We start from the raw sequence: 13,302 nt of genomic DNA, 5'->3' as shown, positions 1-13,302 counted from the left end.
TTTAATCGATTATCCGCAATGCTAAACTATAATTTCCTACTCAACACTTCTTCGCCATCTTTTAACTTGTATGTCAATCTTCACAGAAGATTATTCATGAAATATCGTCCAACTATTGGTGGATACAATGGACCTGTGTTTTCTTTAGCATTTTAGTATATTTAGTATTTGACCGTAGGCCAGTTTGACACCTATCTATGTACATGTTTAGACCTCTTCCTGATTCTTGAGATATTATGCGGAAGCGCTCTTGTTGCCTCCTTTTTTAGGTTGATCATAGCAGCACTCAAGCGCTGCTCTTTTTGACAAGTTCTAATCTATTCTGTGGGCTTTACCTGTGCCCATCTCACGCCCATCACTTTCATTCGTTCCTGGGCCTGCCTTTCAAAAATCCCTCTGCCAGATAGCTTCCTGTCTGCTTCACAATTTTATTTTTCTTGGACCTCAACGCTTTGCGCTCATGGCAGTATGTTATTTCTTTGTTTCTATAGGGCATCTTGCTGTTTCTTTGCAGTGTCTGTGGAGTCTTTTATATTTAGGTTTTTTTGGTAGTTTTATGTAGCGCAAACACGACACAAAAGTATTGGAGTGCTTTTTTAGTATAGTGCCAATTCGATACACAGGTATTACAATGCTTTACATGAGCACCGGTTACATTACACAAGAACATTTTTGGTAACCAGGGTAAATTAAGTGATTTGCGCAGAATCACCGGATGTTGAGCTGGTGCCAAGACACTAACCGTGTTCCCCAGCTCCAGAGTCAGCAGCTCTGGCCCTTATGCCACATCCTCTCCCCTAGGGTTCTTTGTCTGGTGCGTGTTGGAGCAGTCTGGAAATAACGTGTTTTATATAGCGCTTGGTAATCCAGGTTCTGCCATTAAATAGCACTGCAAAGCAGATAACATTCTTAACAAAATCGCTATAATTCGTTTGCAGTTAAGCTGCCTCTTATGTTATTCTCTTTGTATACAGTCTATGTTTTTAAAAGTTAGGCTGGTATTGCCAATGTAGAGGAATAATTCCTTTAAAAGTTTAACACACAGAAATAAGGGATGCCCCCTTTTCTTTACTCTTAACTATTTTGACCTCCTCATGCTCCCTGGGCTAAATGCCACAAAGGTGCCTCTTTGTGGCTTGTTAGGTGCGATAAAAGTTTAGGTAAACACACTAGAAAGGGTTGCATCTCTAGGGCACAGGCGCGGCCTGTCCTTTAGGGCTGAGGGGCCACACACCCCCACCTTTTGCCCTTCATGAAGAGTGTCTGTCAGGCTGAACAAAGGTCAGCCTGACAGACACTCTTCATTTTCAGCTCAGACAGCCAAGAGTGAGACATGCGCGATTTGTGCAGACTCCTGGCTGCCTGAGCTGAACTTTGCTGGGCTGAGGAGGTCACGGCTCCTATGGGCGTGACCTCCTCGACTCAGCAAAGGTGCCTCGAGGCCCTCCCCTGGGTGACGAGGAAAGCGTCACCCATTGACACTAACCCTGGGCGCTTCAGGTTTAAGCCCTGAAGCGCCCAGGGCTAGTGTCAATCAGTGACACTTCGTCACAGAGTGGGGTGGAGTCATCAGTCTCACTGACCCTATCCCACTCTGTGACGAGGCTGGGACTGCTGCCTTCCCTCGTTGAGTGAAGGCAGCAGTCCCAACCCTCCTGGGACCTCAAGGCTGATGTTTTAAAATGAATGTTATGAGTGTTAATGGATATGCGTGCGTGCATGTGTGAAAGAATGAGTGTGTGTGTGTGTGTGTGTGTGTGTGTGTGTGTGTGTGTGATGTTTTAAAATGAATGTTTGGTGCGTGCGTGCATGTTTGAATGCTATGAGTGTTAATGGATGTGCATGCATGTGTGTGTGAAAGAATGAGTGTGTGTGAACTTTCAAAATGAATGTTTGGTGCGAGCATGTTTGAATGGTATGAGTGTTGTTAATGGATGTGCGTGCGTGTCTGTGTGTGAAAGAATGAGGGTGTGTGTTTGTGTGTGTGTGCGCTTCCCGCCCACCCCCCTCCCTCCTAAAGCTGCTGCTAGGGCATCAAAGCAAGTCTGTAGGAATGAGGTAAAAACACTCCCAAGATGGCGGCCCTGTTGTGTTCTCTCCTTCAGCGACAGACCTGGGAGGGTTGCTGTGGCACCTGGCATACATCCACTGCACTCCAAACCAAAACACATAGGTAAAAGACATTGTCATTGACAATACCAATAGCACAATAGGTGTGTGGTTGGTGGGGTGCTGTTGTAGATTCAAACCTATGTGAGAACTGTTTTCATGTTGTGCATCATGACTACTGAAGTGTGGCTGCATTGTGGTGATGGTGATGGGTCGAGAGTATGTAAGAGACAGTAATTGTTATAACAACAAAAACGTGTAGGCAGCTATAAAACACCAGCTAGGCCCTAAGCGCAGTGGTACACTCAGTGTGTGAAGACCAAAAAAAGGGGTCAATCGGAGAAGGCCCAGTAATTAACAGGGCAAAATATTATAGGCAGAGATGATGTCGGATGAGTAAAAGGTTGACAAAAGGGCAAGATTTAGAATAGGTGACATGACCAGTTGCCATTCACTTCTTTTTAAGGCAAGGATTCTGCCTCTTGCTGAACAAATGAACGAGGAAATAAACAAGGGGGCAAGTGGAAGAGCAATCAAAGGTAGCAACCTGAGCGGAAACTACACAATGTTTTAAAGGCCCATATTCCACTTACTCCTGATAAGGCAAAGAAAGACAGCCCTTTGAGCAAGGATTCACGCTGCAAGCCCATCTCAAGCTCTCAAAGGCCCCAAGACGCAGAAGAGAACCTATCAGACCATAGCCACAGTCACATCGTGCACATGGGAGGGTGACAGACAAAGTGCTTGGTTGGTGCCTCCCAAAGAATCTAAAGTGTTCAGCGGTTTCTTTAACATCACTACACAATGGGAATTTGACAGAATAATCTCCCTTTAAAGTCCATTTCCTACTAATGGTGGTGTCACCAAGCTCGGAAACGTATTACGCTATGGTAGAGTAATCTGAGTCCAATAACTTTATCCCCCATCCTAATTCATTAATTTACAGTGCAACCAGCTTGGAGTCGTATTTCATGACAGATGTTTTATACATCAGCAACCGGTACATATTTTTCATTAACCTTATTCATCCAATGGTTGAGATTTCCCAATATGGCCACAAATGCTTTATGTCGGGCTGTTTCAGGATGCTCTTCACAGCCCTAGGCTACAAGATTGAGGCAGCTTCTGGCCGTGCATCTACCTCTTTCAATGCTTATCTGAATGTTGCCAACGTTCTCGCAAATCCACAGCAAGCATGTGTGGAGTATCGACAGTGCCTGAACCAGCCACATCTGCGGTGGCTCCCAAAAAGGGCTCCCAGAAAGCGATGTCGACGCTACCCAAGAAGGTCTGGGAGAAGCACAATATCAGCAGGAAGCAGAGCTACACAAACTACATCTACATTTACAGATCTTTATGCTTTTGTTTCTGCAACTGGGATATAATCCGTCAACCTCGAGCAACATTGCCTCCCTTCTGTAGACTAATGCAATGCGTTATTTGTCGAAGTCCTCGATTTCCCAACTGCCCTTAGTCTGGGGCTTTTACCCCTATTATGGTACCCACATTAGGTCTCTGAGCTTTATCATCTTTCTATCTCTTTTTCCCCATTCTCCCCATTTTTATTGACTCATTTCTTTGTTCAATATGCCAGACATTATAGCAGTTTAGTCCATCAGTTCTCTTCGTGAATTTTCACAGGCAGTTAGCATCTCATTATGACTGATAAATTCCTTCAAATTACTCCCTTCCCGATCGGGAAACTTCCTGAGCCTCTCACTAATTGGGCACTTTCATCTTGTATCATTCTCAGTGTTTCTTTTTGTTTTAGAGACGAGATATTTCACCTCAGTTCTTCTGCCACTCAGTTTAATGTTCCCAATTCACTTTCATTTTGTCATGTAGGGATCATATTGCCTTGGTCTGGCATTTGGTGAACTCTTGCATCATCCTAGACATGTCTTCTGTCATAATTTTGCCATATTCTGTATATGACATCCCATTCTTACTTGCCTCAAAGACTTCAACACAGTTTGTAGTAAGCATCCTCCCTTAATAAACTCATCCTCATCAGTTTCAGCCGTGTACCTTGAATTCAACTCTTGTGCTTACTTAATGGGATTTTGCTCTTCAATAATAATTGTCAAAACCAAAATCTGACAGTCAACTCCAGGTCTTTTGGTTTTTCTGGTGCTTGTTCTTCGGGTATTCCAAAGACCAATTGTTCGTTAAGGGAGCTTGCTTATAAACACTTTCGTTATTTAACGTAATTTTATGTTTTGTGGAAGGACCCTTTCAACTGAGTTATTTGTAAAGCAAAATAATACTTCTCAAAATTTGGTAGCTTAGTGTGCCTTCTTTTGTCCCAATTCTTACTTATTCATTGTAATCACTAGGGTGTTCCCAACCCTAACAGATTTCCTATGGCTCGTCAGAATTATGAACATGCTTGTCCTTTTTTCGCACAACTGGAGAATGCTGAAATCAAATGTAGGGTTTAATGTCATCTTCACAATATGCAGTCTAATTGCGTCAGTTCATGGACTGTCAGCTCGTTGTGATATAAAATGGTGATGCTCATGCTTTCCAGACCTCTTTGTTGATTTATGTACCAAACACTTTTTCCACCCATTAGATTACTAAGTGTGCTTCACAAAAGCATAGGCATGTTTCGTAAAATTCATGGCTCACATATTTCCAGTGTAATGTGTGAGGCAGTTATATTAGCATAGTTGCTTGTACTGCCTTACGGAGTATGATTTGGAGGGTTTATGCACGTGCTGATCATTTGTTTGTCTCTTGGTTCTACATAGGGTTTGCCAGCTGTTGTCTGTCTAATAATTTGCCAAATGTCATGGATAGAAGGAGGGCTGGCTACATGTAAAAGACCAGTATCTTGCCTATACTGTTCATCGTTTGCCCAGGCCAATAGGCAATCTACTACTACACCGGCCCACCAGACTGTTCTGCTCTTCTATCTGTCTAGCAAACTCATTTGAAATTATGGGGCGAGGTACTCGGAGTGCTTGAGAGACTTGGTTTAAGGGCTTCCACTGTTCTCAGTGTGTGCACTATCCTCTTTTACTTCTATGGCTTTGTATCACATTTTTTGCACTTGAGGTATCTCAGTTAATTTCCAATGAGTGAAGGCAGCACAGACTAATAGTGTCAGAGTATCATAAGTTAAAGCAATACTTAACCTCATTTTTTTAGCCCGTTTTAAGAACAATTTGTTCTACTGCTAGATTTTGGAAAGTAGGTGAAATACTTTCTTACAAAAGTAGTGTAATGTGGCAGGTGCTGTGAATAGGCCATCGAGCTTGAATGCTATACCCCAGAGGCGGGTGATCTTGGTACATTAATATTTTCGTTGTTTTTGTGATCTTTATTTTCACATTTTTCATTACAGCCATAACACAAAAACAGATCAATATTGTGCTTTCTTGTTCTATGTATCCCTTTTAACAAATATGTTCATTGTTAATAGATATGCAGTACTGATTGGAAATGTGGTCAATGTTGGGTTTGTTTATAGTATACATTCATAGGTATAGTGTTCAGCTTTCCATAGCTATCAAGCTGTACCTTACTGGTGATCCCTCCATAGGCAAAGGTGGTGTGACGTTCCTTGTGTTTCGATGGAGGAGACTTGGCCTGGCAATTGGCGTAGGACAGTTATTATTAGACGAGGACAGAGGCTGATTTTCTTAAGGTTGGTCTCTGTCTAGAGTGGCATACTGGGCAAAAAAATCTTGACTGATTTGCATATGGTCTAAAGTAATTTACCAGTGGCTGAGACTATTTTAGAGGTTACACATGTGACCTATTTTTCCCTCAGCTTTAGTAATTTAGTCGAAAACGAGATAAAATATAACAATATTCTTAAGAAAAAGAACAGTATTTTTTTGCTTTTGCTTCAAAATGTGTACATAACAAAGTTCTTGGGGGGTAAAGTGATGTAGGGGTTTTTGGAGATGAGCCTTCAACTCTTCTAAATTGGATCAGAATTGGAGCCGGTCTGATGGACAGGAATATGTTTCAGATCCTGGGTGAATAAATGGAAAAGGCCTGCTGCAGCCTTGTTTTTATTCAATTTTTAGTCAGAGTCTAGTAGTCTTTATTCGGCTATGCATAAACCATAAAAGAAAATACGATAAAATCGGAATCACAACAACACATTTAAAAAAACGATTTGAACATTTCAGGGTAACCAAACACGATATATAAATGCAAGCACAATCGCAGGTAAACAGGGCTCAAATTAACTTACTTGATGCATCCAAGCTGAACACACTGATGATAACATTTTAGTTCAGTCTTCCATGGATTCCCTGCACCCAACAGCCAACTTCAGGAAAGAGTACACTCTAAAACACACATCTGACTGAGCTCCCTAAAAGCTGCAGAAAAAATAATACATCACATTACTTTATAAAGTCGAGGATGTTTAAAACCTGCTTCAAGGAGAAGCGTGAGCACACATTCCCAAACCACAAGGGCTTTCCTAGAAACAAAGAAGGCGACACACCGAACTGGCCCTGAAGCAAAACAAGAGCGACCTCTCCCACCTGGAAGGAGGTAAAGATAAATAAAGGCTAGTATCTCAGACATGCTAAATGTTAAAAACTCCCTCACTGACCTTTTAGTGGACTCAGAACGCAGACTTCCCAAAAGGTTGAGCTTGTTAAAGCTCAGCTTAACCTTTATTTTATCGGATTTTAATAAAGTGAGAGGTGTGTGGAACATAGAGGACAGTCCTAGCTCTCTGAGCACTCTGGAAAAGTAGCTCAACCAGGAAATAGAGAAGCTCTGTTAAGGTTGAGACAATCCTGTATCATTTCCCTACATAAATTGGCCTCCATGTTAGTCCATAAATTGACCCAGAGCATTAATGGGGATAGTTTAGTTTTATCTGTGATAAAATCCAGATTAAGGTCCGAATAAATGATAAAATGGAAGCTGGTAGGTGGAAGATGAAGCAAACGCCTGCAGAAATTGTTTTTCTCTAGTTGCACGGCTAAAGCGTTTGAATAGCCCTGAACTCCTGCCTCATACAAAGCAGCGGTGCTGACCCATTGTGCCTTGTAAATTGTTACAAATGGTATGAGTGAGCTCTTCCAAGTCACTTTGGGAAGATTAAAAAGGGCCCCAGCCTACCTACTTAATTTTAGTCATGCTGAGGTAACCTGAGAATGCCAGGAACCACATGAGCCAAAAAACAACACCAAGATAACAAAAACTATTAACAATTGTCAAGATTTGCCCATTGACGTGCAGTGTTGAGAACCCTTTCTTGCCTTGGCCACATCCCATAATGTGCAACATCCCATAGTTGGTAGTCAGGTTGAGGTTCTCATCAAAAGCACAAACGCCTCAACCAAAATACATAAAGCTCTGGGAGTCCAGGCTAAAAGGACCACGTTGTCTGCATATAATAGGGCAGGTACAATCAGGTTCTGTATTCTGTATTCTTGGCACATCCGTGGTTGCATTCGACAAATGTGAACTTGGTTAGTTTATGTAAAAAAATTAACAATAAAGGAGCCAGGATGCATCCTTGGCACACCCCTCTGGCCAGCTGAAAAGAATTCAAAATTTCGCCCGTAGGGCCCGATCTTACCTTTGCTGCAAGATCCTCATGCATAACAGATAAAAAAGATTCACCAAAGCGATGTCCAACCCCAATTCCAATAGCATTGAGCACAATGTAGCTCTATTTTAAAGTCAAATTCGGTGGACAGGTCCATAAAGGCCAGGGACAGTGGACAGTGCCTAGCAACGGTGTATTTGCCAGTAATCAAATGTACATTCAGGCAGTGTTCCACAGAACCCAGTCTTTTACTGAAGTCAAATTGGAAAGGACACAAAACCTTGTTCTAAGTAGCTCAAGCTCTTATTCAGTTAAAGACCCCCCTACCCACAATCTTGACAGTGCTATCAAGTAAGGAAATCGAAGATAGCACTTGAGCGAATTCCTATCACTTTTTTTTTTAAAGATGAGGACAGTGGTGGCCACCATCCAAGAAATTGGGATCCTGTGGCAAAAGGAGTTGTTAAAAAGCATTGGACAGCAATGGGCTCCGGAGATCGATGTTGCATTTAATGAGGTCCATCGGTACCCCCATCTGGCCTGTGAGCTTTTCTCCCATAGGTTTGCTTTATAGGAGCTACAACTTCCTTCAAAGTAAAATTCAAGGGGTAGCATTTCTTATTTTATCCTGTAGACAGCCCTGTAGTCCCTTATCCACTGCAATATGGTACCAGAATGTTGGAACCAGACACATTACTAGATAATAGGGGGTTAGCTGGGGCATCCCTGTGTCTAATCATACTCACCAGGTCCCAGAATATTTTACTATTGTGCTGCACAGCTGCATACTCCGCTTTTCCCATTCCCTGTTAAACAAAAGCTTCCTCTTTACCTTCAGGGTGTTTTTATAGTTTAATCTTGCTGCTGTAATCTCTTCAGATCTTTAGGGAGAACCAAGATCTCCATTATCAAGAGGTGATTGGCCGCAGAGCAATGACTATTGAACCAAGGCAGGCACTCTTGTTTACTCCAACTAGGCTTCAACAGATGGTTTCAAATACAAGAGCAAAGGATACAGCTGTACCAGTCTCCCAAACAACCTTAAAATTACTCCTGATGGTTCTTTAGATGTTGGCCAAGGGTAGACACAGGATCCTTCAACTGCTAGACTAACCTAAGGCCATCAATGGAGTGCTGGGTAATCTCGACGAAGTCAGCTGGTGCTTTGGCTTTGCTCACAGGAAGATGACCTTCAACAGTCAGAGCAGTATGCCCTGTCCCCCCAAACTCTATCTCCTTTATTCTTAATATAGCCCCGAGAAAACCATGAAGAAAAGGCCCATGTACAGAAAATATAGTCAGTGATCAAGGCTCGTCCCCACCCCCTAAAAGAGGCGGTTCAAGGGCCGTCTCCATTGAGCACATAAATCAGACCAACAAGATAAAGATTTGGAATGAAATGCCCATGTTCCTTCTCTCTGCTGTCTATTTGTCCCAAGGGACACCTTGGTTGTCACATCTCAAATCCTCACAAAAGGTAGTTTACTTAGCACTAAGATCCCTACATAAAAGCATAAACCCCCTCTCCAAAAGACTTCAAGCCTGAAAGAAAAGTACACAACTGCAAATAGTGAATGCATTCAGAGTATATAAAAACATTATTATAAAAATTAACACTGTAAAAATGATTAGAAGACAACAGGAAGAAGAGCTGGATGCTGAAGGAGAGACTGCCACTCTACCTGTTACTTTGTTGTGCTGGCCTGCAACTTCTGTCCTGGAAGTGAAAGGGCTGGACTTCACTTTCTACATCCTGGTTTCTGAGGTTCTCCAAGGGCTTGAACTGAGCTTGCCACCTGTTAAGAAGTCTCAGGGCCATCAAAGACATCACCTGTCAGTGCCTGGGCTCTCTTGCTGAGAGTTCTGACTTGTCAAGTGGTGCCAATTCCAGTTCCCGGGCTCTGGGAAGTGAGCTCTGGTGCTACCAGGAAGAAACGAAGTACATTGACTCTAGAGTGACTTTAAAACCAGCGCTGCTCTTTGACTTTGTGCCACCATCTGCACGGGGCCGTGTTCCCCGCTGAGTGCAACAACCTGCAACACAGGCCCGATGCTGCTGTAGGGCCTCCGAAGTCCCTCCACGGCATGAGTCCTGAGCGTTGTCACTGACGTCCATGACACCCAACTCTGCCTCCGCACCTATCGCCCCATAGTGTGATAGCAACACCGCAAAGTTGACGCCTTGCATCTTGACCTGCTGGATTCATTGACCCCTGGCTTGCTTTAAGGAACAGACACCTCACCATGGATGCTGCATCCTCCCCTGCAACCATAAGGAACCAACTCCTCACCTCCCCGGCCTAGCAGTAAGGAACCAAAACCTCATCTCCCCTGTAGCATTAAGGAACCAAGGGCGCACAGGCTCCAGCGATGGCCCACCTCCCTTACTCCTTGTAATGTCTTTGTTTCCTCATTGTTTTCCAAGATACTGTACCCAGGGGCCATGCAGCTCCGTGACTGGCCGGCACTCCCATGCGAGTGACATCGGACTATTAAAAGCGATTCTGTCAAGACGCCATGATAGTCCCACTTGGAGCTATTGTTTCGAAGCGCTGTAATAGGATTTAATCTTTGAAAATTTGTATCTTTACTTTTGTATGTTGGGTTTTTGTCGTTTTGGTCTTGTTGTACTCAGATAAGTATTGGCTATTTTTCTAACTGTTGTGGAGTACTTTTGTAACGTTTTGAATGTGTTATTGTGTGTGTGTGTGTGAGTGTATACAAATACTTTACACATTGCCTCTGAGATAACCCTGACTGCTTAAGCCAAGCTACCAAGGGGGTGATCAGGGGTTATCTTAGCTGTGTGGCTCCCTTACCCTGGATAGAGTGAGGGTCCCTACTTGGACAGGGTGCAAACCACTGCCAACTACTGCTCCCACTTCTAACAAAGGTCAATTAAATCTAAAATTACAGTGCCACTTAGCCTATATTTGTGATATATCTCTTCCTTAGTTTGGTAAAAAATGGTCAGACTGACTGAATATTTTCGCGTCTCCGTCTCTGCTGAGCGTCCAGTATTTTCATCCTCTTTGCTATCAAGTACAGGGCAGACATTGTGGACATCTGTGGTGCATTCTGTGCCTGCATTTATAGTTTGCACCCATCTACCACCTAGTTTACACATGCAATTTACCACCAATTCAAATGGGCAAAATACCGACTATTCGCTAAATGCGGCTGCCTTGTTACAACCACTTAGCGAGTCGGTATTAGCGATTCCCTAATACTGTCTCACTATTTGGAGTCACATTTTTTTGCAAGTCGCAATTCAGTCACATCGAAAATTTGGGTTAGGGAACAGGTTTCATACATAGCGTACAGCCCATTTTGCATTCGCTAACCCGTTCGCGACCGATTTGCAACTCACAAATCGTACATACATCTGGCCCTATGTGCCCAAGCTTGGTAGAAAAATTATGTCCTTTCGCCACTCCTCTGTGATGTTCGGCAAGACTAGCGTGGTCCAGTCTATGGTGCCTAGTTTGAGGGCAGAGTTCTCTAGGGTCCAAAATCGAGTACACACTAGACATACTCTTAGGAAACAGTCAGTTAGTTCAGAGGTCTGTATCTCAGAATCAGTAGCTGCAGTCAAGAGTTTCTGGTGACACGGGACAGGGCACCCACAACACCCACCGATGGGGTTAAGATAAAGCTGGAGGCTAAGTTGTAATTGGGGTCCTGCCTGATGATTCAAATGGCAAATTCTTAGAATTATAGAGAAGGAGACTAGTCACCCTCGACACAGCAGAGCTTTCATCTGATGTCTCAGTCTTTAAAAAAGAGGTTCCTCAATGGGCAGTCAAGATTAGTGGCCTCACTGAGAGATGAAGGTTCAGTGCTATCAACAGTCATACGAATACAGGGTGAGACAGCTTCCCAAAACCTCGCAGAGGACTTTCGTCCCAACAGGTTGCAGTGCATATTTTTACATTAAGATAAAGGTAATTTTGTCTAAATGATTTTTATGCATTTTTCTTACCCTGTTTGCTATTAAGTAAACTCAGAACACAAACCCCACCGCCTGGAAAATAACCGTTGGAATAGATTGCAATGTTAATGTTATGATGCACCAGTATTTATTGTGGCTGAAATTACCTTCTTTTCTTTGTGAAATAGGAGTATTCATACTTGCAAGTGAGTGAGCCAAAAATCAGAGAAGGCATGGAACCAGTGGAGCAACCCACGGATGATCTTTTCCCGTGTACGTGCCACAGAAATAAGGTATGCAGTGTGAAAGTAGCTGAACTTTAACATCAAAAAAATGCAGATACGGGCTGTTTGAATTTATAATATAACTGCACTCAGTAAATTGACTGTCATAAGTGTATTTGTGACGCATTAGGTATAAAATGCCTGCTTGGTATTATTATATCAGTATGCAATATAACTTCTCATTGCATAGATTTACGACTGATGCACAAAATGCTTGTGCTTCCAGGAGAGGAACTTGTGATATATAGAGGTCATGCTTCTGGGTGTATGGGATTCTTATATGTTCCTGATGTACATCAGTTTTCTCTAACTCTAATTCAACACTGTTAAGAAATTTGTGAACCACTGGAAATATTATTTTTAAGTTTCATGGAAAATATTTTTCAAAGAAAGCTCTTTCTTTCTCACATCTCGTATCCTCGTTCACATTGTTAATCTTTCTCACAGTATCTCTTACACTTACTTACAGCTGAACCAAGAGTTAGACGTTCATTTAAGTGCAGGAAATGCATCTCAAAAGTCTATTAACATCAACAAATTTTCGATTGTGTGCGCTTCACCTCATTTGTATTGCATTTATTCAGACCAATCCTCTAAGGGTCCCCTGGAAGTCCTCAGTTTGACTCGGTCATGCGGAACGTACTACTGCTGTCATGTTAAGTTTATTAAAGTTAGCAACCTGTAGATGACACCTTACATTCTGCTCATAAAATTGTGAATTACTTCCAAGTCACGACTTGTAACAGTTCCACATACTTAATGCACAGAAGTGTTTTGTGGTTGAGCCATACAAGTTTAAATGACCTTACAAAGCAAATTCAGTTATTCAAACTTTTGGTTAAAAAAAAAAGTCAGCTATTTATGGTTTTCAGTGGTGCTTGCTAAAACATTTAAATAAGGTTTGAAGAAAGTAATTGCTTAACATTTGTAACCAAGCTGGTCATTTGTTCCAAAGATGAGCTCAAGCTCCTTAATAAATGCTATACGACTAAACAAGTGGTCAACTGTGAAAATTTTACATTAGGTAGGATGATTTTTGTAAACAGTTGGCATATCAAGCTTATTTAACTCTTCACATGATAATAAAAATGGTGACCTTCTAGCATCCTAATAACTGGGAACATAGAAAAAACAATTATCAAGATTGGTAACTATGGTTTATCACATACATTACATTATTGGTCAAATGTTGTAACTATGGGTACTTCTCATATTGAGTTTTGCAATGTCCATTGAGCATGTACAATTGGTATTTTCATACACAGCATAAATAAAACAAAATGTCCCTCCAAATGCTTACCAAGAGAAGAAAATGTCCGATTCCTCCTTTAAGGTTGGTGCTCTTGGATTCATTGTTGCCTCTGAGGATTTCATCTTTGAAACATCCCAGTGGCAATTTTTTGACCCTCCAACATGCTTAACGTGCAGTTTCTGTAGTTGGGGTAGTC

General features: G+C 42.2%; 1 protein-coding gene across 1 annotated transcript in view; it reads left to right on the top strand.

The window, feature by feature from the left end:
- POGLUT2 (protein O-glucosyltransferase 2) overlaps positions 1-13,302 on the top strand; it is a 204,414-nt gene that overhangs the window by 157,977 nt on the left and 33,135 nt on the right. Inside the window, exon 9 of the mRNA XM_069205195.1 lies at positions 11,759-11,863. Coding sequence (XP_069061296.1) covers positions 11,759-11,863 — 105 coding nt within the window. The remainder of the gene's footprint in view (positions 1-11,758; positions 11,864-13,302) is intronic.

Source organism: Pleurodeles waltl, chromosome 8, assembly GCF_031143425.1.
Source record: "Pleurodeles waltl isolate 20211129_DDA chromosome 8, aPleWal1.hap1.20221129, whole genome shotgun sequence".
Taxonomy (NCBI): Eukaryota; Metazoa; Chordata; class Amphibia; order Caudata; family Salamandridae; genus Pleurodeles; species Pleurodeles waltl.
The sequence above is the reverse complement of the archived record's forward strand: the minus strand, read 5'-3'. Positions and strand labels throughout refer to the sequence as shown.